The following is a 27,324-nucleotide window of genomic DNA, read 5'->3' as shown; positions in this document are numbered from 1 at the left end:
AGCTAAATCATATGCGAAAAGTAAATGTTACAGAATTCTGTAGAATGAACAAAAATTTACCAAATAAAAATCGTAATGCAAAAATCATACCAAAAAACTAACAAATAAATTTCTTACTCGATCGAGCTGAAATTTCTAGCAAGAAATAATTCAGACATAGATTCGTCTATAAAGTCGTAAGGTGGTGTGCGCAAGGCTATTAGTCCAGTTCTATTTAAAGGATAATGTCCCGCCAAATACTAAAATTTCATAGGATTCACGGCTAAGCCGTGTAGCTATGGGACTATTGTCATTTTCACGGGATTCACGATATAGCGGGGAATCTAAACTACTTTGGCGCGAATTTAATGACACTAATTTGAGGCCCATTATAGTGGTTTTGGGGATAAAACATAAAATACTGAAGTTTATAAATATCAACTTCTTATTACTGAACAGAATTTAATGAATTTACATGGAAATTAAGTTATGAAATACAGAAAAAACATGAAAGGTATTTCATGCGTGAATCTGACATTTACCTCAATAACTCAAAAATTTAAAAAAGATGATGCAATACCTGCATTTACACTTCAGATAAAATAAGGCCCGTATGTCAATTTGTGACATACTGGTTGAAAACCAGTTTCAAGCACTATAGGAATGCGCTTTTCTGTCCGTCTGTCATTCTGTCCGTCCACAATTTCGTGTCCGGTCCATAACTTTGTCATTCATTAAGGGATTTTAAATTACTTGGCACAATGTTCCCATGATGAGACGACGTTGTCATGCGCAAAACACGGTCCCCTAGTCAAAGATCAAGGTCACAATTGAAGGTCAAAGGTCTACAGGGCTTTTTTCCTGTCCAGTCATAACTCTCCATCCATGAAGGGATTTTAATATCACTTGGCACAAAAAGCTTCATAATAAGATGGAATGTTCACGCACAAACTTTCAGAACCCTGCTCAAAGGTCAAGGGCACACTTTGACAATCAATGTGTACCCACTGGCAATGGGAACAGGCGTCTGTTTTCGTGTCCGGCTCCATAACTCTGTCATACATTAAGGGATTTTAATATCACTTGGCCACAGATGTTCCCCATGATGAGACGACGTGTCGTGCGCAAATCCCGGACCCCTTGCTCAAAGGTCAAGGTCACCATTGGGGGTCAAATGTCAACAGGGCTATTTTCCTGTCCGGTCCATAACTCTGCCATTCATGAAGGGATTTTGATTATTATTTGGCACAAAGGTTTCCCATGATGAGACAACATGTCAGGCAAAAACCCGGACCCCTAGCTCAAAGGTCATGGTCAAATGTGGAGGTCAAAGAGTCAATTGGGTTTTTTTTCCTGTTGGTCAGATCTTGTCTCCATCAAGGGATTACAATATTACTTGGCATAAATGTTCCCATTGAAAAGACGACATGTCATGCATAACACCTAGTACCCTAGCTTAAAGGTCAAGGTCACACTTTGAGATCAAAAGTTCTATAGATTTTTTTCCTGTCTGTCTATACTTTGTCATGGCCCAAAACAGGATTTGAATATCAGATGGCACAAATATTCCCCTGGATGCGACACATGTGTGCGCAAAACCCATGGGCCTAGGGTCTAAGGTCAAGGTCATTACATAGAGGTAAATGGTCAAATTCAAGAATGACTTTGTCCAGAGCATTTCTTCATGCTTTGAGGGATTTTGATGTAACTTGGCACAAATGTTCACCACCATGTGGCACCACCCTTGTTTTTAGCTCACCTGTCACAAAGTGACAAGGTGAGCTTTTGTGATTGCGCGGCGTCCGTCTCCGTCCGTGCGTCGCTAAAACTTTTGCTTGTGCCACTCAAGAGGTCACTATTTTTTTGTGAGGATCTTTATGAAAGTTGTGTCAGAATGTTCATCTTGATGAATCTAGGTCAAGTTCCGAAACTGGGTCATGTGCCTTCAATAAATAGGTCAGTAGGTCAAATAATAGAAAAAAACTTGTGACTCTCTCAAAAGGCCATATTATATGGGATCTGTATGAAGTTGGTCTGAATTTTTATCTTGATGATATCTAGGTCAAGTTTGAACACTGGGTCACGTGCGGTCAAATAACTAGGTCAGTAGGTCTGAAATAGAAAATCCTTGTGTCTCTGTAGAGGCATATCTTTCACAAGATCTTCTATGAAACTTGGTCAGAACGTTCACCATGATGATATCTTGGTCAAGTTCGAAACGGGGTCACATGCCTTTCAAAACTAGGTCAGTAGGTCAAATAATAGAAAAAACTTGTGACCTCTCCTAAAGGCCATATTTTTTCATGGGATTGTATGAAAGTTGGTCCAAATTTTCATCTGATGTTATCCAGGTCAAGTTTGAAATGGGTTCCACGTGCGGTCAAAAACTAGCGTCAGTAGGTCTAAAAATAGAAAAACTTGTGACCTTCTAGAGGCCCATATAATCATGAGATCTTCATGAAAATTGGGTCAGAATGTTCACCTTGATGATATCTAGGTCAAGTTCGAAAGTGGGTCACATTGCCATCAAAAACGAGGTCAGGGGGTAGGGGTCAAAATAATAGGGAAACCTTGTGGACCTCTCTAGAGGCCATATGTTTCATGAGATCTTCATGAAAATTGGTCAGAATGTTCACCTTGATGATATCTAGGTCAAGTTCGAAAGTAAAGGTTCAATGTATTGATCATCAAGTTTCATCCATAGAACCATGCCCATCAAATATCTTAGTAGAACCGAGCAGTATTAATAGTAGGTTCTTTCTCCATTCATCAAATATTATTGGTAACACGATTGAGAAAAAGGCTGTCGCCGTGATAATACTACTCTGTTCTAGGACGGCCCAACTTATATGTTAGATGTGTAGGTGCCATGATGTGCACTGATCTACTAACCTAATCACTCCCCCCAACATCCCATACTCCCTAGCACACTTGCTTCATCTCGCGATGACCCCATCACCGTGCTGGTCTCTGTTTGAAAGTCGGGTCACGCCTTTGCCCTCAAAAAAGTAGGTCAGTAGGTCAAGATAAGAAAAAACCATTGTGACCTCTCTAGAGGCATATTTTTCATGGGATCTGTAATGATAGTCGGTTCGGTGAATGTTTGATCTTGATGATATATGGTCAAGATTGTAATGGGTCAGTAGGTTTGAAATAGTAAAACCTTGTGACCTCTTCTGAAATGGCATACCTTGAATAGATCTTCATGAAAATTGGTCAAGAGAAATGTTCGCCTTGTTGATATTAGTCCAGTTTGAAAGGGGTTCACGTGCCTTAAAACTCGTCAGTAGGTCAAATAATAAAAAAACCTTATTGACCTCTCTAGAGGCCATACTTTTCATGGGATTGGATGGAGTTGGTTGAATTGTTCTCTTGATGATATCTAGGTTTAATTTTGAAATTGGGGTCAACTGCGGTCAAAAACTAGGTCAGTAGGTCTAAAATTAGAAAAATTTTTTTGACATCTCTAGAGGCATTATTTTTCAATGGATCTTCATAAAAATTGATCTGAATGTTTCACCTTGATGATATCTAGGTCAGTTAGGAAACTTGGTCACGTGCAATCAAAAAACTAGGCCAGTAGTATATAAATAGAAAAAACTTGTGACCTCTCTAGAGGCCATATTTTTCATGTGATCTTCATGAAAATTGCGTCGAGATTGTTCAATTGATGATATCTAGGTAAAGATTTCAAAACGGATCACATATCTTCGAAAACATAGGTCATAGGTCAAACAATAGAAAACCTTGTCTTGTGACCTCTTTAGGACATATTTTTCAATGGATCTTCATGAAAATTGGTCTGAATTTTTTTTTTTTATCTTGAGAATATCTAGGTCAAGTTCAAAACTGGGTCCATGTGCTCAAAAAACTAGATGTCACTATGTCAAATAATAGAAAAAAACGAACGTCATACTCAAACTTGGTCATGTGGGAAGAGTGTGACTGATCAGACCATCATGAGTCTTTTGTTGATTACGTCCTTTGTTGTTTGTTACTATAAATAGAATATTTTGTAACTTTTTTATTATTACTGGACATAGGGAAAAATCGAGACCACTTTTCTGTGGTACAACATGCATGTTACATCCAATTTTTATGTATATTTTGACCTATCTCTACCTGATAAAGGCTGTATCAAGGGTCTACATTTTCAAAATTTTCTTGTGGTGATACCCCAAACCCTAATTGCAGGAGCGGGTACTCCCACACCATCTCCCCCTATTACCCTTTCTGTTTGTACATTTCGCCCTTTTACCAGTGCAACAATGCCCATTCAAAATATGACTGAAATTCAAGCGGGGAAGGAACAACCCTCCCACAACCAGCCTGTACTGACAACGAAAAATGGCTCAACATTTTTCAGCCCAGTATGGGCCTGTCATGCTGGAGTATCGCCAGCACCTTCATCTGTAAAATATCTGAACAGTTCTTTCGTCCATCCGTTGCAAATTGTATGTGGCAATCTGCGCTATGAAATTTCAATATTACAAATAGTCTTTTATTCAATTTTGATCATGGGCGAATAAATACCAGCAGTAATTGCCTGTTTTGGTAATGCCTGGGAGGGCAAATGTTTACTGGAAAAATAAATATTTATAGAGTCATGGGCAAAGTATCTTAGTGTAAGCTGTCAAATTGTAGTTGGTTACTTCAACTTTTTGTTTGTTTTTGGGAACCACCCTTCAATTTTAGAGAAAATATACCTTGGGATTGGGTTTAAATATTGTATAATTTCAACCAAGTTTCTACTAGACATCGAATGGAATGTCCATTACATTTGATATTTATTGTTACAGTAACAAAATCTCTGTTCAGTTGGGAAAAAAAAAACAACAACTAAAAACAAACTGAAACTGGCAGACTATACTACCAGTACATCAATCATTAGCCGACTCTCAGGCCCATCAGGCCTTTGATTATATGGATGAAAAGCCAACATTTTACTTTAGTACATGTGGTAGTAGAAAATTAAGTGTCTGTGGTTATGCATACTGTAGGGATAGGGATGATATTGTTAAGGAATGCTGCATGGTCAAACCAGGATGATTGTATGAGTAATGTGTAACTCGCATCATAATAATCTCACTTTCATTTTAGTTTTTAGACAATCCTGAAGACAAATATTAGATATTTTCCCATCACATATCTCTTTAGAACAGTTATCTTTATCAAAGAATTGTATGATTGGACCAAATATCCATTTTGATGACCATTTGGCATAGATCTGATCTTAAAACAGATTGGCATGCATACATTCTAATGATTTCAGGGCAAGGGAAGCTGAGCAGTTAAGAGAAGAGTTGAGGCAGGCAAAACTAGAAGAGAGACTGGCAAAAGAGAAACTTCTAGAAATAACGAGAGGATCTGTAGCATACCCAGTAAGTTTATTGCCAAACTTTGTGTATGTAAATGCCTACATGTAGTTAAACTATTCAATATCACAAGGACTTTTCTTTCTGATTTACTTTCCTGGAAGTTGTGGTACACCCTTGTATTAACTTTGATTTTTTTAACAGTAAAGCTGTTGTTGCCACTCTAGCCTCGGCAACTGCATGAAGCAAGTTTTACATGTAAGCAAGTTTCTCAAACAGAATCATACTAAATGCCTTCAAACTCCACACATGTCATCAGTGTCATGAGTTTACCTCACAGGATAAGTTACATAACTCAGCAGAGATTTAGTCAATAGGGCTGTTTTACATTTTAAAAATTATACTCCATTTGAACAAAAATTTACATGTAAGCAAGTTTCTTAGAAACTACTTGATTGATTTCAAACCCAACACGCATCTTTTGGGTAGTGATATGATCTGGCAGGCTTTATAACTCTGACTTAATAATTTGGCAATTTATGCACCTGTTCAACTGAAGAATTTTAGTGAAAGTTTTTCATGTAAGCAGGTTTCTCAGGAGTTAGTGTACTGAATGCTCCCAAACTCTTCATAAGTTTTCAACATTATGAAATGACCACTTTCAGGTAAGTTCAATAACTCTGACTTGTAGTTTATGAAATTATGCTCCTTTTTCAACTTGTACAATTTTTTATGTGTGCTAATATTATATGGAAAGGTTTGAAAAAGTTGAGTGCTTTGTCAGTAAACAGCTGGCTGTTGTTCTATACAGTATGTTTAAGATGAATATATTAGTTAAGCCCAAGGTGCTTTACATTTTTAGGTAAATGTAGGTATGTATGTGATGAGAATTCTGACATATACAATGTACCAGTCTACAAAGTAGACAAGCCAGAGTAGTTATGCTCAAGAATTTGGACCTGTGAGAAGGCTACGAAGTTATAAACCTGAGTTTGGAGACCAGTCAGCGAGAATTATGCTTAAAGACAACAGAATGATAATAATTGGTTGTAATTCTCTGAACTCAGTCTCTGGTTTCAGGTTTCATAACCATGCAAACTCAGTTTCATAATTTTGGGCTTTAGTCTCACATTCATTTTAATTTTGTCTCAGACACACCAGTCATCAAAATATTTCTTAAAATGAATAATTGTGATGTCAAGTTTGTACTAATCAGTTAATATGTAAACCACTGTAGTACAAATGAAGAAAGTGATTCCAGTGTCAGTTTATAACGGTTGTGGACCTTTAACGTAATAATGTAAAAAGGCATGGGAAAAGTTCAAAAATACCTTGTTTATTTCTATACCTTTGCACATTGTTTACAGGAAATGTTTTCGATACCAAACTTATCGTCCGACCTTGCCTCTCATCTGACACTAGCAACAGACCTTGGTCCTAATGAATCTACTACTGAAGCAAGCTGTGATCTCTTAGCAACCACCGATATGGCACAACTGTCTCTTGAAATTGAAAAAGAAAGGTATTTTATTGTCTGTTCTGTATTCTTGTTAATGTCAAACTCAGTATCCATTTATTTGTTGTTATTCTTTATAATTCTAACCTTATGGCATGTATAAAGACCTGTAGAGGCACTTACTGTTTGATTCACCAATTTTGTAACAAGGATTTCCTTGCCTTGCCTTGAAATGTAAGACAGTTCCATTAATAATCAAGAGAATTCAAATATTGGTGGTTGGACCATTTAAAAAAATTTAGTTTCTTGGTTAGTTTTGAAAATATCATCAAAATAGATCTCGATAGGGTATTTAACATTACAAATTCAGGCCATTATGGGCCATAAGATTTTAACAGCATTTCTTGTTCGTTCATATGAAATTTTCCAAATATCTTTGAGTAAATTCAGCATACACGTAAAAAAATGTCAGAAAAATTCTTTCCAAAGTTTTCATGTGCCAAAAACTTAACGCAGTTAACCCGATGTTGTTACCATAATTATGACAAAATATTTTACAGCTTTGAAGTTGTAAGAAATATTATGCCTTATTTTATTAAACAGAGTTGAATACACAGAAAAATCAAAGAACCTGTCAGACCACCTAAGAGAATTAAAAACAGAAATAGAAGTGTTAAAGAAAGAAGATACAGAGAGTATGTTAGACAGGTTGCATGAGGAGAGTGTACTCCGAGGAGAAACGAAATACTCAACTTTACGACAGGTAAGATACAGAGTATTTTAGATAGGTTGCATGAGGAAAGTGTACTCCGAGGAGAAACGAAATACTCAACTTTACGACGGGTAAGATACAGAGTATTTTAGACAGGTTGCATGAGGAAAGTGTACTCCGAGGAGAAAGGAAATACTCAACTTTACGATGGGTAAGATACAGAGTATTTTAGACAGGTTGCATGAGGAAAGTGTACTCCGAGGAGAAATGAAATACTCAACTTTACGACGGTAAGATACAGAGTATTTTAGACAGGTTGCATGAGGAAAGTGTACTCCGAGGAGAAATGAAATACTCAACTTTACGACGGGTAAGATACAGAGTATTTTAGACAGGTTGCATGAGGAAAGTGTACTCCGAGGAGAAATGAAATACTCAACTTTACGACGGGTAAGATACAGAGTATTTTAGACAGGTTGCATGAGGAAAGTGTACTCCGAGGAGAAATGAAATACTCAACTTTACGACGGGTAAGATACAGAGTATTTTAGACAGGTTGCATGAGGAAAGTGTACTCCGAGGAGAAATGAAATACTCAACTTTACGACGGGTAAGATACAGAGTATTTTAGACAGGTTGCATGAAGAAAGTGTACTCCGAGGAGAAATGAAATACTCAACTTTATGACGGGTAAGATATAGAGTATTTTAGACAGGTTGCATGAAGAAAGCTAACTGCAAGGGGAAACCAAATACTCAGCTTTATGACAGGTTAGATGTCAAATAAGTTACATAAGGAAATTGTACTGTGAGTAAAACTTAATAGTTTTAGAACAGGTAAGTTGCATAGTATGTTAAACAGGTTACATTTTACAGCTTTGAAACTTTGCACACTTGTTTATCATCATTAGATGACTGTGGAGTCCAAGAAACATAACTCTGATTTGCATTTTGTAAGAATAATGGCTCTTCTTTTATTTAGAAATTTTTGTTTCTTGGTTAAATTTTTTGTTTAGGTCACCTTTTCGAATAAAACTATAAGAGCTGCAGCTTTTAAACTTTGCACATTTGATTATCATCATTAGGGGACTATGTAGGCCAATAACCATAACTCTAACCTGCATTTTGTAAGAATTATGGCCCTTTTTGTTCATAGAAAATCTGAACTATAACTTTTTTTTTAGCTTGTCTGATTTTTGAAAAAAATCTGCAAGGTATTGTTGTCACTTGATCGTCGGCATTGGCGTTTGTTAAAGTTTTTGTTTAGGTCCACCTTTTCTCAAAAACCAAAAGAGCTACAGCTTTGAAGCTTTGCACACTTGTTTGTCATCATAAGGTGACTTAGTAGGCCAAGAACCATAACTCTGATTTGCATTTTGTAAAAATTATGGCCCTTTTTGTACTAAGAAAATTTCAGTTTCTTGGTTAAATACTTTGTTCAGGTCCACCTTTTCTCAAAAACTAAAAGAACTTCAGCTTTGAAACTTTGCACATTTTATTATCACCATAAGGGGACTACGTAGGCCAAAATCCATAACTCTAACCTGTATTTTGTTAGAATTATGGCCCTTTTTGGTTAAAATTTTTGTTTAGGTCCACCTTTTCTCAAAAACAATAAGAGCTACAGCTTTGAAGCTTTGCACACTTGCTAGTCATCATAAGGTGACTTAGTAGGCCAAGAACCATAACTCTGATTTGCATTTTGTCAAAATTATGGCCCTTTTTGTACTTAGAAAATTTGAGTTTCTTGGTTAGAATTTTTGTTAACTCACCAGAGCACGAAGTGCTTAAGGTAAGCTATTGTGACCGGTCATTGTCCTGCGTGCGTCAGCGTGCATCGTGCGTCAACACTCTAGAAGCTGCATTTGTGATTCAATCTTTCTGAAACTTGGTCAGAATGTTTGTCTTGATGAATTCTAGGTCAAGTTCGAAACTGGGTCATGTGGGGTCAAAAATTAGGTCACTAGACCAGATTAAAGGAAAATCTTGTTAACACTCTAGAGGCCACATTTGTGACCCAATCTTTATGAAACTTGGTCAGAATGTTTGTCTTGATGATCTCTAGGCCAAGTTCGAAACTGGGTCATGTGGGTTCAAAAATTAGGTCACTAGGTCAGATCGAAGGAAAATCTTGTTAACACTCCAGAGTCCACAGTTTAAGTTTGAAACTGATAAGAATTGGTCAGAATGTTTGTCTTGATGACCTCTAGGTCAAGTTCGAATCAGGGTTATTTGGGTCAGAAACTAGGTCAGTAGGCCAGATCAACTCTGGTGAGCCATATAGGGCCATCATGGCCCTCTTGTTTAGGTCTACCTTTTCTCAAAAAACTAAAAGAGTTTGTACACTTATTTATCATCATTAGATGACTGTGTAGGCCAAGAAACATAACTCTGATTTGCAGTTTGTCAGAATAATTGCCCTTTTTGTACTTAGAAAATTTGAGTTTCTTGGTTAAAATTATTGTTCAGGTCTACCTTTTCTCAAAAACTGTTAAGAGCTACAGCTTTGAAACTTTGCACACTTGTTTATCATCATTAGATGACTATGTCGGCCAAGGACCATAACTTTAACTTGCATTTTGTCAGAATTATGGCCTTTTATATACTTAGAAATTCTGAACTATAACTTTTTTCTTACATACTGACAAGCACTTTCAGACAAGCGATGTCACCCATAGGCAGTGCTCTCATCTTGCATATTGTCTAGTACTTGCAAATGAGTGATGGCACCCATAGGCGGTGCTCTTGTTTAGTTGTGTCAGTACATGGAAAATAATCCAAATGAAAAAAGGAAGTTTTTGATGAAACTGTATATTGAACTGTACCATAGAAAGAATGATTCATTAACTTTATTCATACATTAAGTAGGGAAGTTTTTATTGTTTAGGCAGTTACTCTAGGCAGTAGCCGTTTAGACTGCAGGTCACTTAATATCATCTAAACACAATGAACCAGTGTACTGGACCCCTTTGTTGGTGAGAGTTCATGCTAGTAATGGTGAGAAGACTTGCAGTAGGTGTTTGTGTGTGTTTGGGTTTAACGTCTTTTTCAACAATTTTTCAGTCATATAAACGACAGTGTCTACTTGTAGCAGTGAGCACAATGCCCAACTTTATAGTGCTGCCTCACTGGAATATCATGCCATAGACACATGGCATGATACCCCACCCAGTCACATTATACTGACACCGGGCTGACCAGTCCTAGCACTATCCTCTTAATGCTGAGCACCAAGCGAGGAAGCTACTAGTACCATTTTTTTACGTCTTTGGTATGACGCGGCCGGGGATCGAACCCACAACCTCCCGCACTCGAAGCGGATGCTCTACCACTAGGCTACCGAGGCGGTACTTGCAGTAGGATATTGTATATTTACTGTAAAGTCATTTAACTTTGTAGGCAAGAAATTTCATGGTTTGACCAAAGTGGCCATTTTGGGGGGATCTGGAGTGGTTGATTTAACTTTATGCCCCCGAAGGGAGGCATATAGTTTTTGAACCGTCTGTCAGTCTGTCGGTCTGTCAGTCTGTCCGCAATTTTCGTGTCCATATCTTTGTCATCGATGGATGGATTTTCAAATAACTTGGCATGAATGTGTACCACAGTAAGACGACATGTCGCGCACCAGATCCAGGCCCGTAGCTCAAAGGTCAAGGTCACACTTAGACATTAAAGGATAGTGCATTGATGGGCGTGTCCGGTCCATCTCTTTGTCGTCGATGGATGGATTTTCAAATAACTTGGCATTAATGTGTACCACAGTAAGACGACGTGTCGCGCGCAAGACCCAGGTCCGTAGCTCAAAGGTCAAGGTCACACTTAGACTTAAAGGATAGTGCATTGATGGGCATGTCCGGTCCATATCTTTGTCAACCATGGATGGATTTTCAAATTACTTGGCATGAATGTGTACCACAGTAAGACGACGTGTCGTGCGCAAGACCCAGCTCCGTAGCTCAAAGGTCAAGGTCACACTTAGACGTTAAAGGTCATTTTTCATGATAGTGCATTGATGGGCGTGTCCGGTCCATATCTTTGTCATTCATGCATGGATTTTAAAATAACTACGCATGAATTTGTGACACAGTAAGACGACGTGTCGCGCGCAAGACCCAGCTCCGTAGGTCAAAGGTCCTAAACTCTAACATCGGCCATAACTACTCATTCAAAGTGCCATCGGGGGCATATGTCATCTTATAGAGACAGCTCTTGTTTAATATAAAATGAATGGAAATTTTACTTTTTCATCAAGATTTTATTTCATGGATTGACTCAACTAGGAAATTCTTGAAAATTATTCCCCCACAAATATGAATGATTTTGTAGTATTTTTTTTTCTATTTTCAGGCAACAACCACAAGCACACAGTCGAGAGTGACATTGTTTGAACAGTTATGATAAGAAAACAGCATTATGAAATAGGAAAAAGAAAATGGACTTAATGTTGCTTAACTAAGCCAGTCTATGCAGATTTGAAAGCAGATACCGTCCACAAAGGAATATTTTACTGTGCTGGCTTTGTGTAACCAGTAAATTGTCTGTGATCAGTGGTGAAGTGTTGATATTACTGCTGTGCATACTTGCCTAAAGATCAGCTTCACGATTAGTACAGGTTTATCCCTAAGCAGGTTTATCGTGAGGACATGAATAGTTTATCCTGAAAACCAAATGTGCAAAAAAGGGTTTTAACTGAGTATTGTCTGGACTAGACCTTGGTAACACCTGTGATTTTGGCAAAATTCAAAGTGGAAAGACCACCAAGAATAAAAATAACAATAAATGATATAATATCAGAGTTTAAGGTTGAATGTTTCTATATTTCCATACATAAATGTATTGGAAATTTCTCCAATTTTCTCTGCAGACAAAAGTGATAATTTGGAGATTTGGCTGTGTTCCTGAGGCCAGTTGAAATGATTTAAAAGAGGCTCTTAAACACCATGTGATCTTTAATGGTGTGAACTCAAGTTCATTTTATCCCAAAGTTCCAGTGTGTCAGCTGCATTGTAAAAGCTTTGAGTGAAAGATGTTGGTTTGCAGAATATTTCTAATTTATATTCTGTTTATAGTACAGTGAGTTAAATTTGTCATAGACCAATAGGCTTTGTCATTTTAATAGTTAATAATTTTGAATTCCTGACACCAGTTTAGAACTGTAGTCAGTAGAAATTCTACCTGATGCAGAAGTCAGTGAAGTAATATGTCTATGGTGGTTTTAAATAGCAAACTTTGCAATCATATCTTTCATATTTTAGAGTGAAGCTAGTGTTACAGCATTATGGATTGTAATATTTTAAAAGTTTAAATATTATTTTGCATAATAAACATACCTGTAGTTTGCATGGAATTTTCATGTCTGCAGAGATGGCTTGAGAACTTCAGTTGTGTTGCATGTTTGGTCTGCAAAGAAGAAAAACCTGTACCCATAAGTCTTCCTGTACTAAAATGTTACTGCCATACTTCAGATTTATTTAATCAGTTGTGTGATTTTTATTTTTAGCTCACCTGAGCACAAAGTGCTCAAAGGTGAGCTTTTGTGATTGCCCTGTGTCCGTCATCGTCCGTCTGTTGTCAACAATTTGACTGTTAACACTCTAGAGGTCACAATTTTGGCCCAATCTTAATGAAACTTGATCAGAATGTTACCCTCAATAAAATCTTGGACAAGTTCGATATTTGGTCATCTGGGGTCAAAAACTAGGTCACCAGGTCAAATCAAAGGAAAAGCTTGTTAACACTCTAGAGGTCACAGTTGTGGCCCATCTTAATGAAACTTGGTTAGAATGTTACCCTCAATAAAATCTTGGACAAGTTCGATATTGGGTCATCTGGGGTCAAAAACTAGGTCACCAGGTCAAATCAAAAGAAAAGCTTGTTAACACTCTTAGAGGTCACAATTTTGACCCGATCTTAATGAAACTTTGTCAGATTGTTACTCTCGATAAAATCTTGGACGAGTTCGATATTAGGTCATCTGGGATCAAAAACTAGGTCACCAGGTCAAATCAAAGGAAAAGCTTTTTTACACTCTAGAGGTCACAATTTTGGCCCAATCTTAATGAAACTTTGTCAGAATATTACTCTCAATAAAATCTTGGACGAACTCGATATTGTGTCATCTGGGTTCAAAAACTAGGTCACCAGGTCAAATCAAAGGAAAAGCTTGTTAACACTCAAGAGGTCACAATTTTGGCCCAATCTTAATGAAACTTGGTCAGAATGTTACCCTTAATAACTTCTTGGACGAGTTCGATATTGGGTCATCTGGGGTCAAAAACTAGGTCACCAGGTCAAATCAAAGGAAAAGCTTGTTAACACTCCAGAGGTCACAATTTTTGCCCAACCTTAATGAAACTTAGTCAGAATGTTATCCTCAGTAAAATCTTTGACGAATTTGATATTGGGTTATCTGCGGTTAAAAACTAGGTCACCAGGTCAAATCAAAGGAAAAGCTTTTTAACACTGTAGAGGCCACATTTATGACTATATCTTCATGAATCTTGGTCAGAATGTTAGTCTTGTTGGTCTCAAGATCCAGTTTGAATCTGGGTCACGTAGGATCAAAAACTAGGTCACCAGGTCAAATCAAAGGAAAAACTAGTTAACACTGTAGAGGCCACATTTATGACCATATCTTAATGAAGCTTAGTCAGAATGTTGATCTTGATGATCTATAGGTCAGGTTCAAATCTGGGTCAGGTGGGGTCAAAAACTAGGTCATTAGGTCAAATCAAAGAAAAAGCTTGTTGACACTCTAGAGGCCACATTTATGACTCTATCTTCATGAAACATGATCAGAATGTTAATCTTGATGATCTTTAGGTCAAGTTCGAATCTCGGTCATGTGGGGTCAAAAACTAGGGCACGGGGTCAAATCAAAGGAAAAGCTAGTTAACACTTTAGAGATCACATTTATGACCATATCTTTATGAAACTTGGTCAGAATGTTAATCTTGATGATCTTTAGGCCAGTAGGTCAGGTGAGCGATACAGGGCCTTCATGGCCCTCTTGTTGGCTTTTTTTGTTGCCTTTTTATAAATGAATGTACTGTATGTCATTTGATAGATACATATTTTGATAACAGTGTCCATAAACAAGTCATTAAGGTGGCTGTGTTAAATGCAATGTTGATCAAGGCAAATATTTGTCTATTTGATATTGATACATTCTTAGGAAATCCAAGGGAGGTAATACAAAAAATGTTTTTGTGATATCTATAACAGTTTCAAATTTTTTGTAAATATCTGTTTTGGTGGGATATATTCCTTTGTAAGTTTCAGCTATTTTGAGCCTAAGAATTTAGAAAAATTGTAATTCTCATTCCATTGTCAGTTTGACACATCTGGGTGAAACAATATGGTATTAGTAACATTTCTAAAATTTAGAAAAAAAAAACATTTTAAAGAAATATTCAGTAGTTTAAACTTTACACAGTCATTTTGTAGATAAAGTAAGGGTATAAGTTATTCTGCTTGAGTGGCATTGCATCTTTTAAAGATACCAAAATATAACTTTGTTGTATTACATATTGTCATAAGTTCTTGTACAATGTTCAACAGGGTTGAGTACAACTCACAATTTGTTATATTACCTTGAATTATTACTGGTACATATGTATGTTTAATGGAGGTTATTTTGCTTACACAGCTTGGAGAGTTTAGGAGTTTGATCATAAAACTATGCATTTATTATACCCCCACCAAACATGTTTGAGGGGGGTATATAGGAGTCAGTTTTGTCGCGTCCCGTCCCGTCCCGTCCCGTTGCGTTGCGTCCCGAAATCTATTATCTCAGTTATTACCAAATGGATTTGATTCAAACTTAAAATACATGTTCCACCTTATCTACCACATCATGTGACACAAGGTGCATAACTCTGACACCAATTTTTCATGAATTATGTCCCCTTTTACTTAGAATTTAAGGTTAATTTTGTTGTATTTTCACTATATCTCAGTTATTACTAAATGGATTTGATTCAAACTTAAAATAGTTGTTCCACCTCATCACCCAGATCATGTGACATAAGGTGCTTAACTCTGACATAAATTTTTTATGAATTATGTCCCCTTTTACTTTAAATTTAAGGTTGATTTTGATGTATTTTAACTATATCTCAGTTATTACAAAATGGATTTGATTCAAACTTAAAATAGATGTTCCACCTCATCACCCACATCATGTGATACAAGGTGCATAACTCTGACACCAATTTTTCATAAATTATGCCCCTTTTTACTTAGAATTTAAGGTTAATTTTGATGTATTTCCACTATATCTCAGTTACTACTGAATGGATTTGATTCAGACTTATAATAGATGTTCCACCCCATCACCCACATCATGTGACACAAGGTGCATAACTCTGACACTAATTTTTCTTGAATTGTGTCCCATTTTACCTAGAATTTAAGGTTAATTTTGATGTATTTTCACTATATCTCATTCTGATTGGCTTAGAGCCAAAGGGAAGTAACCTTTTTTTAACTTTTGTACTGAGTTTCTTCCCCTTAAATTCCAGGAATTAGTCTATTTTTAGATTTTCAATATTGTAGGTATTTTTCTAACTTTTTTATTATAAGTCCTATGTAAAAAGTAAATACATTTTTCTGTAGTAACATGGGTCGGTAAGACACTTTTTTTGTATTCACTTTTAGTGTATCTCTAATATTAGAGATTTTTTATATTTACTTGTATTACTATACTAGTATTATACTAGTACTACTTATATGTGGAAGCCCAGAATGAAGTACTCCAAAGACTAAGTATTTTTAAGCTTCTGTGACAAGACCGTATGGTGGGGGTATGAGTCACTCCTGTTACAGTTCTAGTTACTTCATGTTGTGATATATTAATAATACATGGTGTTATGAATTACATGCATTCTTGTTCAAAGGGGCAGTCTTGTTTAATTTGTACTTTTTGCATTAGTTTTGAGTTGAAGAAGTTTTTTTCTTTCTGTATATATCGTGATTTTTAGCAGTTTATTGAAAAAGAAAAGTGGATTATATCATAATAATTTTACTGTTTCAAACTGCTAGTAAGATTATCGTACATAATTCCACTAGTACAGCATAATTTCTGTAGTGGACAACTACAAACGGAAGAGGAGGAATACAAATTATAAATAATAAAAACTTAACTAAAATATTAAAGATAAGACTTAGGTACAAAACCATAAAAAATATGCTGTTTTGAATTAAAGTATGAAAGAAAAAATTGAATATTAATATAAAGATGTCACATATGCAACATCTGAGCTTCAAAATGTGAATATTATTGGTATTCACTCAGTGAAAACAGTTTGACTTACTCTGTAACAGACAAAATATCACTGTTAAATAGAAAATGAATCTTAGTTTTAAAACATGAAGCAAACTAAGGACTGGAAAATGACATTAATAAATTGCAGTATTAATCATAACAAGTCACTTCATTTTGTAATATTTTAGTAATTTGGTCACATTTAGCATGACAAATTAAACCTTGCTACTGAATTATTTTACAAGCCCCATGTAGTTCTGGGACGATCTGTGTATGAAAAGAATTGGAACCACTGCCTTACCCTGGCATAATCATAAGAGGCAACTAATAGGGTCTTAACACTTGGTTTTGCTGTAACTGTGTGATTCCAGCTGGTATGCAAATTTTGATTCCATACCTCATGTTTTTATTTCGATGTAAATGAGATGTGAAACCAAAATTTGTAGTCGTGTTTGGCGCCATATAACCTATACTGTGTTGGTGCACCGTAAAACCTAAATAAAAAAATAATAAAATTATTTTACAAAGCATTTTACATTTCTGCTCTGTTTTGATATATACTGTACATATTTTTGTTTATCACATGTAAGTTATTTAGATCTGAAATTTCTTTTGTGCAATATCTGTGAAAAGTTGTGGCATACATTTGCTTTAAAAGAGATGTCTTTAGATAAATTTTGTAATCAAAGGAAAAAGTTTCTTTCATGAATTCTGTGTCTTTCTCCAGCTGATTATTTATAAAGATTAGAAACCATTAGAACATAAATTGTTGCAGTCAGAGGCAGCCTTTTTCAGCAAATGTATGCCATGAATATGGTTCTTCCAAAAAGGGTATTTTCATACGCAATGCTGTAAAACATGGGTATTATGATGTATGAAAAACTGATACAAGTAACTTCTATTTCACATCTCTTTGTTCAGAATATATTATAAAGGTATAAGCAGCCATGATTAATGTAGACATATATTTTAGTGACTTATTGTTAGATTACCAAATAACTATATTTAGCAATAGATATGGAGACAAATTGTGTTTGAAGTTTCTAACACATTTTCACAGTTTCAGAAAATTATATAAAGAAATAAATTATGACTTAGACTTAACACTGTAATATAAAGCACCTTGGAATGTCTTTATCATGAAAAGGGAGCTATATAAATCTGGTATAATATATAAAATATAAGACTGGTTGCTATATATTTTTATTCTATATCTATTTTATCTATCCAATCGTGAACGTTCAATAGCAACACGTGACCGTACAATATATTACCTTATTGGACTCGTGTGCATACAAAAATCCTGTTTTTTTCCATATTTGGACAGTTAAAAAAGTCCCACGTTAAATATACAATAACTGGAGAAAATGTTCCGAATGTTAATCGGGTGAAGTAGGTGCTGTATGCATAGAGTTTGATTATGCGTCTCTGAAATCAGGAAGGCAGAAATACAATATTCAGTGAATAATCTTTAATTTAAACTAAAATAAAATAAGATATAGAATAAAAAGGTTATTTAACATTGAACTGTACAATACGAGATATATTTGGACTCGTACCCAGCCTAGCAGCTTGTCCAATATGGTTTTCTCAGCTGGGTACTCATCCAAATATATCTCCGTATTGTACAGAGCAATGTTAAATAACCAAATAGGATAGAATTGCAAAAGAAATATTTTTTAGCTTGTAATAACTATACGTAACCCAGATACACATTAAATCTCGGTTGCTACCAGTATAAACAAGAAAATAGAATAATATAGCAAGATGGTAACATGACAGATGTTAGAATCAAAATAATATCAGTATTATTTGTTAATTGTTCATAATATACCAATGTCAATGTATAATTTGTCTTGCTTATTTAACCTGATAGTATACTGTAAGTAAGTCATCATTAAGAATGCATCACTTGAACTAAATGTACCAGACAAGTGTCAGATTTTGTTATCATCTGGAAAATAGACATTATTTAGAGTTACCTCCCTTCATACATTAGTTTCAGCAGGTTGTTGTGATGAGTAGGTCATTAACATCAAGTTGGTTGTTACATTCTTACATAATTTGTGTTTGCATTTATTATGTTTTATGGCTGGTTTTGATAGGAACAAATAGTTGTTTTTACATACAAGAAATAACATATAAACAGTTCGCCATATCAACAAAGGTAGACCTGTGGTCTGGATTCAGGACGTTTGATAAGGCAAACATATCATTGCTGTAAAATCATTTAATTTCATGGGCATACAATTTTATGGTTTCAGCCAAAACAGCAATATCGTGCAGACCAAAATTTGTAGATTTTACCTTTTATGGATTATAGATATTATATACTTCCATAGCGATTTAATTTCGTCGAACAATATAACTACGAAATCTATAAATATCAGTTCCCTACAAACAAAAATGATTTTACAGTATTTAATTTTGGCGTCCATCTTTCCGGATCTGCCTAACTTCCAGTTTGGCCAATGAAATATACAGAAATGTTGTCATTTTTATGCCCCCGGCATCTACTGATGCGGGAGGCATATAGTGATTGTCCTGTCCGTCTGTTCGTTCGTTCGTCCGTCCGTAGGAGGTTAACCAAATGGGACCATTTCGTCTAGCATCAATACCCCTAACTAGAATGACTTGATACTAATGCAGATGTAACCTGTGACAATTGCTTATCTTCAAATATCACCTGGCCTCAGTTTGACCTTGACCTTGAACTTGACCTCGTTTTGGACTTAGGTTGCTTTGTATCGACAAGGATGCCACCGGAGGCATCAAGCGTTTATTGAATGCAGCTACTTGTTACAGGTTGTTTCAATGCACAGATTAAAATACCTAGCAAATAATTAAGTTTACAATGAAATTGACAGTCTTTCTAAAGCCAGATGTCCCGTATTCAGACAAGGTCTGTGACTTAGGTTAGACTGTGTAAATATTAGTGGCCTTTGTTGCCAAGTGGTTAAGGTTGCACACTTTGAAACACTTTCCCTACTTCTGTGTGGATTATAAACCTCTCATAGGGTGTAGAATTCTTCATGTATGGAAGATATCGGGCTGACTAACAGACGGACCAGTGGCTCTAATCAGCTGCCCATCCATTCCTGAAACATTGCCAGGAGAGTCGTCTGGGGTCTTCTTCCTTCTGGAGAAGCTGAAAAAGTTACCATATGACCTTACTAATGTCAGAGTTGAAAGCTTAGTCGTAATTATGCCTTGTCATCTTTGAAATATTTGTAATTGTCATTGGAAAGGAGTGCATGCTCTACTCGTTCAGGTTAAATAAGTTTGACAGTGTTGTATGTATATATGTATGTACATGTATAGGACATATAAATATCTTTCCTACTAGTTTATTATGAGATATTTCATACTGCTTTGATATTACTTTTTATATAGGTAGAGATGTATGTTTTCAAGTGGTGTTCCTATTTCATCTTTTTACTCCTTTGCTATGTACTTTTATGCTCACACACAGGACTTCTTATTTCTAATTTATTCAGCTTGTTCCTGTTGCTCACGTTAGATGAACACATCTCTTTTATAGTTTTTACATGCTTTTTAGAAGTTTAAGTTGGTTTTGATAGTGTATTTTAGTGAGATTAGTATAGGTAAGAGGTTCTGATAACCGGCTATTTACACGCTAAAACCAGAAATACCAACTTGAAGGTTATTTAATGATGAATTCTAAAGTTTTAGTGATTTCAGTTTTAGATTTTTAGCGTGTCTGATTTTTGAAAAAAATCTACGAGGTATTGTTTTCACTTGATTAACATACATTGGTTAAAGCGTTGGTTAAAAGTTTTGTTTAGGTCCGCCTTTTCTCAAAAACCTTGAGAGCTACACCTTTAAAACTTTGCACACTTGTTTGGCATCATTAAGTGACTTAGTAGGCCAAGAACCATAACTCTGATATCCATTTTGTCAAAATTATGGCCATTTTTAGCTCATCTGACTTTTTGAAAAAAAAAAATTATTAGAGTTATTCTAATCACTTGATCGGCGTCGGCGTTGGTGTTGGCGTCGCATGATTAAGTTTTATGTTTAGGTCAGCTTTTCTTCTAAACTATCAAAGCTATTGCTTTCAAACTTACAACACTTGTTTACCATCAAAAGTTGACCTTGTACAGCAAGAACCATAACTCCATCCTGCTTTTCGCAAGAATTATGGCCCCTTTGGACTTAAAATAGATTTCTCGGTTAAGTTTTGCGTTAATGTCAACTTTTCTCCTAAACTATTAAAGCTATTGCTTTGAAACTTGCAACACCTGTTCACCATCAAAAGCTGACTCTGTACAGCAAGAAACATAACTCCATCCTGCTTTTTGCAAGAATTATGGCCCCTTTTGGACTTAGAAAGTCATATTTCTTGGTTAAGGTTTGTGTTTAGGTCAGTTTTTCTCCTAAACTATCGAAGCAATTGCTTCAAAACTTGCAACACTTGTTCACCATCAAAAGCTGACTCTGTACAGCAAGAAACACAACTCCAACCTGCTTTTTGCAAGAATTATGGCCCCTTTTGGACATAGAAAATATCGGATTTCTTGGTTAAGTTTTGCATTTAGGTCAACTTTTCTCCTGTACCAACAAAGCTATTGCTTTAAAACTTGGAACATTTAGTCGCCATTAAAAGCTGACACTGCACAGCAAGTACCGTAACTCTGCATTGCTTTTTGCAAGAATTATGGCCCCTTTTGGACTTAAAAAATCATGGGTAGGTCAATATTTCTATTATAGAGACAAAAAAAAATTCAAGGTGGTGCTCTTGTTTTACTTACAACATTTGAGTTTCTTGGTTAGATGTTTTGTTTAGGTCCACCTTTTCTCAAAAACTAAACTACAAGAGCTACAGCTTTGAAACTTTGTACACTTATTTATCATCATTTGTTAACTGTGTAGGCCAAGAACCATAACTCTGACTTGCATTTTGTTAGAATTATAGCTCTTTTTGTAATTCTGAATTGTAACACTTTTCTTACATACTGACCAGCTCTTACAGACGAGCGATGACACACATAGGCGGTGCTCTTGTTTACATTTGGAGAAAGTGGGTTTTACTTGATCTTAACACCAGTCTTGTTTCATATTATTCCACACTTTTTGTTATATTTGCTCTATTGTTACATAACTATAATGTTAATTTGCTTTTTCCTTTGAGTTTTAATAGTTCGTTATCCGCTCTTAACCTTTCCCTTTCCTTGTGAATAATGAATAGAACTGTATTGATGTTTACGTTCTGTCAGATATGCATGTCTCCTGAAGTAATGAATGTTTACACAATTCTGCCAGGTATGCATATCATTAAGCATTCCATGAATAGATCCTTGATAATAACTTGACAGGTGTGTACCTTGCAGAAGTCCAATGATGTAAACAAGAAAATAATTAGGTTTAAGTATCTTTTAAGTTCAGTTCAAATATGCTTTAGGATTGTCGTAAAGGAGAAGAAAGAGAACAATGTCCTATTTATGAATAACATTCACTTTTTAGCCATTAGTTGCCAAATTACCATCCTATAACTGTACATGTATTATAGTTGTTATGTTTATATTGATACCAGTTGTCTGTAACTAATTGTTAACTTGGTGCTAATTTGAAAAATAAAACAATAAATATATGATGCAAGCTTGGCTTTGTATTATTATAAGATTTTAAAACATTCCTTTTCAGTGACAGGAACATGTGTCTAATACATTAGATACACTCTTACGCAACAAAACAAACAACACCTTGATTCAATTATTGAAAGAAAATAATCTCCAGACTTTGACGCCTGCTCATACCAGTTTTCATACCGGATATTTTGCCAGTAATTTAATTAGTAGGATAAGAAAACATATGACCGTTTGTAAACATGTATTCCATACATGATGCTTATCGTGTTGTAAGTTCAGAGGTACAATCACTGTCCTATTAGGCTCTAACACATCTAGTTATATTTTCAAGTTAAACAATCCGTGTAACCTTGAACACTTAACCGAGGTAAAACAATACTCGTCAGTCTATGATGTTTGATAACTTAAGTCTAGGAACCTCCGAGGTCGGGTCGTTAAAGTTAACTTACAACTCGCACCTGTGGGCTCGAACCTTTGAATGCAAGTTGATCACATGAGGAAACCACCCAGCCGACCTGTTGTATCTAGGTGCTCACCGTGACTGAAATAATGACCGATGGAACATAGGTGAATTCCTTCGCCATTTAAAGCTGGAAAGTCGCCATATGACGTGAAATTTTGTGGTAGTGACTTAAAATAAAACGAACAAACAAATTAACTATTCTTTATGATCGATCAGAACTAATATCTAGCATACAACCTCTGAGTCATGAAGAGACGTTGACAGAGAGACAACTTGCGAAGAGGAGATAAGTACTGGTATAAGATCCAAGAACACTGGTTTGGTCAACTGCCCGCCGTTGAGTAGCTGAGATATTGTTGAAAATGACTCTAAACCCAAAACAAGCATACCATAGTCCTATTTAAACACTGCGTTTAGACCAGAGCAATCTTCTAGTTATTGGTAAGAAACCATGTTAAGTAGGACCTAGAACTTTTACCTCTTGTTTTTGAATTGAACATGTTATCTGCTGACCGCAAGCAATTAACCTATTTATTGACTGTTGTCGACAGCAAGACCAGTGCACGTAAACCAAACTAATAAGTCAAAGATAAACGGTCAATTTTCTTGTCGTTCTATGTCTTTTTTTTGTGCATGGATGAATATTCATATTACGTTACATCAACATTTGCCATAATCTTACATCGTATTCCAGCTCATAGGTCAAATGTCAAGGTCACACTTATGGGAAAATATCTAGCACTATTTTTTGCCCCGGCTGTAACTTGTATGCACGGATGTATATTTATATAACTTCGCGCAAAACATTCAAAAATAACCAGAAGTGAAAGATAAAAACTCCGGCTCAAAGGTCAATGTCACTCTGATATGGCGGGGAATGTTTACCGGCTTTATTCCCTAAACAGTTTCAGGTTAGGGTTGTTTGAAAATAACTGGGGGCTGAAATTGCATTCTAATATGCTTCTCTCTGTTAAAACATTCTTACGCTAAAATGACGTCACGTTAACGTGCGGTGACGTCAATGTTTTTGTTGCGACAAAGAAAGAGTGCTATTATATTTTATCTACTGTTTTAGATTAAGGGCATATTAGAATCGAAATAATTTATAGCAAAAGAGTGTATAAATAGTGTTAAAACACTCTTTTGCTATAAATTATTTCGGGCAGTAATACGTCGTACAAATAATTCCACTCGGGCTGCGCCCTCGTGCAATTATTACGCCCGACGTAAAACAGCCCATCGTGCATAAATAGTGTTAAAACACTCTTTTGCTATAAATTATTTTTTAAATAAAGCTGGCTGAAAAAAAACCTAGACAACCGTGGACATGTCGTCCTATAATTCTCCAACGTCTGGTGACAGTACTTGATAGTGTGCAAATAAGCTGTCTTCTGCTGCTGTCGCGAGGATATTGAGTTTTAAATAATGATATTTCCATTCACTATACATTTTGCATAGAAAGAAAAATGTTTATTTTCGTATAAACAACATTGGTGTAATAATATCAAGGACGACCCTTTCCACGTATTGCACGCGCAATCTGGTTATTCATAAAAAAAACAAAACAAAACAACAACATAAAGACATGATCATAATGGCCTTTTGGAAAAATCTTTCAAAATTAGAGCAAAAATTTCAAAAAACAACAACATTAAATTATAGCTTCAACTTATTTTTCTGACGGTTAAGATCACAACTGAATCGGCACTACTGCATAGTTTTTCATTGGATTTAACGATATTTCAAATATAAACAAGGAACTGTATTTTTATCGGAAGGCGAATTACAAGTTCTATTCAGCTGTTGAAAAGATCGATATAAAGATATTCCTATAGATTTTATTGGATAAGTAACCAAAAAAGAGAAAATTTCCCTTTTTAATTACTGTTTCTACTAATAACCGACATGGAGAAAATAGCTCTCAACTGATCTCAACATTTTATATTTCAAAGAAAGTTAACGACGGGGAAAATCACCTCAAGTGAAAAGATGATCAATATAAAACGTTATGTAATGCCATCCAACTGGATAATGTGAACATGAGCCTTTAAATTTTTGTTAAGATAGTATCAAAACAGGTTTCTTTGTCGTTCTATTTTTGGAGCGATATCAGACCAACGTTAGAATTGTTTGGTCCAGGAACAACTTCAAACATATCCTGTTTCTTTGAACTTGTTCCGTTTTGAGGCTGAAATGTTCATCATTGTCTCCAGACTTAGAATCCCGTTGCGTGACGCATGTTTCATGTCCTGATAAAAGTCAAGATAACGTACATCCATTATTAAAAATGCCAACCGAATGTTTTGTTGCACTGTTAAAGAAAAACATATTACCAACTCTGTGAAGAATATTCTATAAAAGGATATGTTTAATTTCTGTATTTTACTTTGATCCATTGACGTCTGTCTTGAAGGATGCCGAGTGCAAATCCATTACGTAGAAAATCAGGTTTCTATATGTTAGGCTTGATTGAAAGAAAGTGTGATATTTATAGCAAGGAACTCTTTGGAGCCTATAGATATGATGGAAAAATTCACATAGCTTCAATTAAGGAGATGAGATCAATATTATTTAGTTAATTGGCACTTTTCAAAGTGAAAGACATATGGAGTGTGTACTGTAAACAGCCTACCTGTTCTTTTCTGACTAATAGTATTAAGGTAAGTATTAATACTAGTCATGATGTATGTATACACCCAGAAGGTTATCGGGTGCTGCACTTTCCATAGATATCAGAATATGAAACACGTAATGCAAGAGCATTGGTATAATAACATGCTGGCCAACATGTACATGGTTTTCAGCACCAGCATATAAAGCTATCAGTTAGATCTACACATCCTTTAGTGTTAATTTCTTTTGCAGAAATGATTCAGTAAAAATATTTTTTTTATAGATGAACTAACGGCACGTCATACTTGTACACTATGAATTTATTGTAACTTATTGTAATCTTGATTGGGCGTGTAGTATAATGTGCCTTGCCAAAACACTTACCGGGATATTGATGGATTCAAAGTTAATTTTCTTGGCAGTTTATTGCGCGCCTTACTGTATATATGGATTCAATAGTCTATTGACGTTATTGGATGGCAGAGTGAATTTCTGTCTGTTAGAACAATAGTCTGTTGACGTTGCTGGGTGACCTTTTTTTTTTTGGACAGAGGTTATTAGTATGTCATACAGACTATAACGTTACTGCACTTTAAAAGCTGTAGCCAAGTGTGTAAACCACCTTAGGTTTTTTAATTGCTATGTATAAAACAGCTGGAGGTGACAGGTCATCTAGGGTATAAAAAATAAAACTTGGAGTCGTTGCTGTAAATGGTGGAATGGAATGGGGTCTCCTGACTGTATGGCAAAGAAAACCTGTTTGTAACTTCCCTCTATCAAAATATTAGAATTAACAAACGTGTTGCATTATGAGTAAAAGTTAAGTCAGTCATAATCTGAATAATTTTTGTAATATTAATATTTCAATACCAAAACATACATTTCTAGCAACAATTAAAGCAAGGTCTTTGCGTATATATGAAATTCTAAACTGAATCAGATAAATATTATCAGTCGAAGTGGTAGAAATAAGTGAAGAGCTGCCGTTTAAAATTATGCATCCTAATACACATCTTGCAGTCTTTATTAAATTCCGCTGTGATGTAGCTCCCTTTATGACTGAAACAGGAAGATATGAAGGTAAAGATATTGAAAACAGAAAATGCCATGTTTGTGATTGTATTGAAGATACAAAAAGCCATGTACTTTTGGACTGTCACATGTACTAAGACTTTAGAGCTGACTTATTTAACAAACCCAGTTCAACAGTTTGGTATGTCAAAAGAAGATCATATAAAGGATTTTTTTTAAACCTTTTATTGAATAGGGATATGTTGGAATATTTAAACAATTTAAATGTACATTCTTTCTGTAAAATATACAAAAGTTCAATGATAATCTTAGAATGGTATTACTAATTAGTTTCTTTATGATCTGATTAGTAAGAAATATTTGATATTTTACACCATTGTTTTTCGATAGTACGCAGTTGTGCCTTTATTCTTAGTATTTTAATGAAGTATTTAACCCTTGGATTGGCAATATCAATATAGTTCTTAGGTTATATATAATATAAATTGTGTATAGTTGCTATAAAGTGTGACTGATATTCATACAGTGATTTAATGACTATAAATTGCTTTAAAGTCTCTTATAATTCACTTTAGATGAATGGCAATGTACTTTGGTTATATGTATATTTTAAGTATAAAATGTTTTTATGTTTGAACATGTTTTATTCTATGTATACTGCACATTAATGAGACTATAATAAATGATAAAACACAGAATCAGTTTTGGTATTCATACGCCATACACGTACGTAGGACTAGAGGGGCTGAGTGCGTATTAATATCTATAGGTGTTGATGACTGGTTCATTTCTTTACTATACATGTACGAGGGGTGTTTCATAAATAATGCAATTCATCGTGCTATTATACGTTTATTCAATGATTTACAACAAAATTCATT

General features: G+C 35.3%; 1 protein-coding gene across 2 annotated transcripts in view; it reads left to right on the top strand.

The window, feature by feature from the left end:
* Positions 1-22,350, top strand: part of LOC123533698 (merlin-like) — a 39,129-nt gene extending 16,779 nt beyond the window's left edge. Inside the window, exons 12-16 of one of the 2 annotated variants that reach the window (XM_053520252.1) lie at positions 5,252-5,360; positions 6,662-6,816; positions 7,354-7,458; positions 7,539-7,593; positions 11,809-22,350. In XM_053520252.1, coding sequence (XP_053376227.1) covers positions 5,252-5,360; positions 6,662-6,816; positions 7,354-7,458; positions 7,539-7,593; positions 11,809-11,859 — 475 coding nt within the window. In that variant the 3' untranslated portion in view covers positions 11,860-22,350. Of the gene's footprint in view, positions 1-5,251; positions 5,361-6,661; positions 6,817-7,353; positions 7,514-7,538; positions 7,594-11,808 lie in introns of both variants that reach the window. The other variant, XM_045315480.2, reaches the window with a different exon arrangement.
* The last annotated feature ends 4,974 nt before the right edge of the window (positions 22,351-27,324 follow it).

Source organism: Mercenaria mercenaria, chromosome 12 (assembly GCF_021730395.1).
Source record: "Mercenaria mercenaria strain notata chromosome 12, MADL_Memer_1, whole genome shotgun sequence".
In the NCBI taxonomy this organism is placed as follows: Eukaryota; Metazoa; Mollusca; class Bivalvia; order Venerida; family Veneridae; genus Mercenaria; species Mercenaria mercenaria.
The sequence above is the reverse complement of the archived record's forward strand: the minus strand, read 5'-3'. Positions and strand labels throughout refer to the sequence as shown.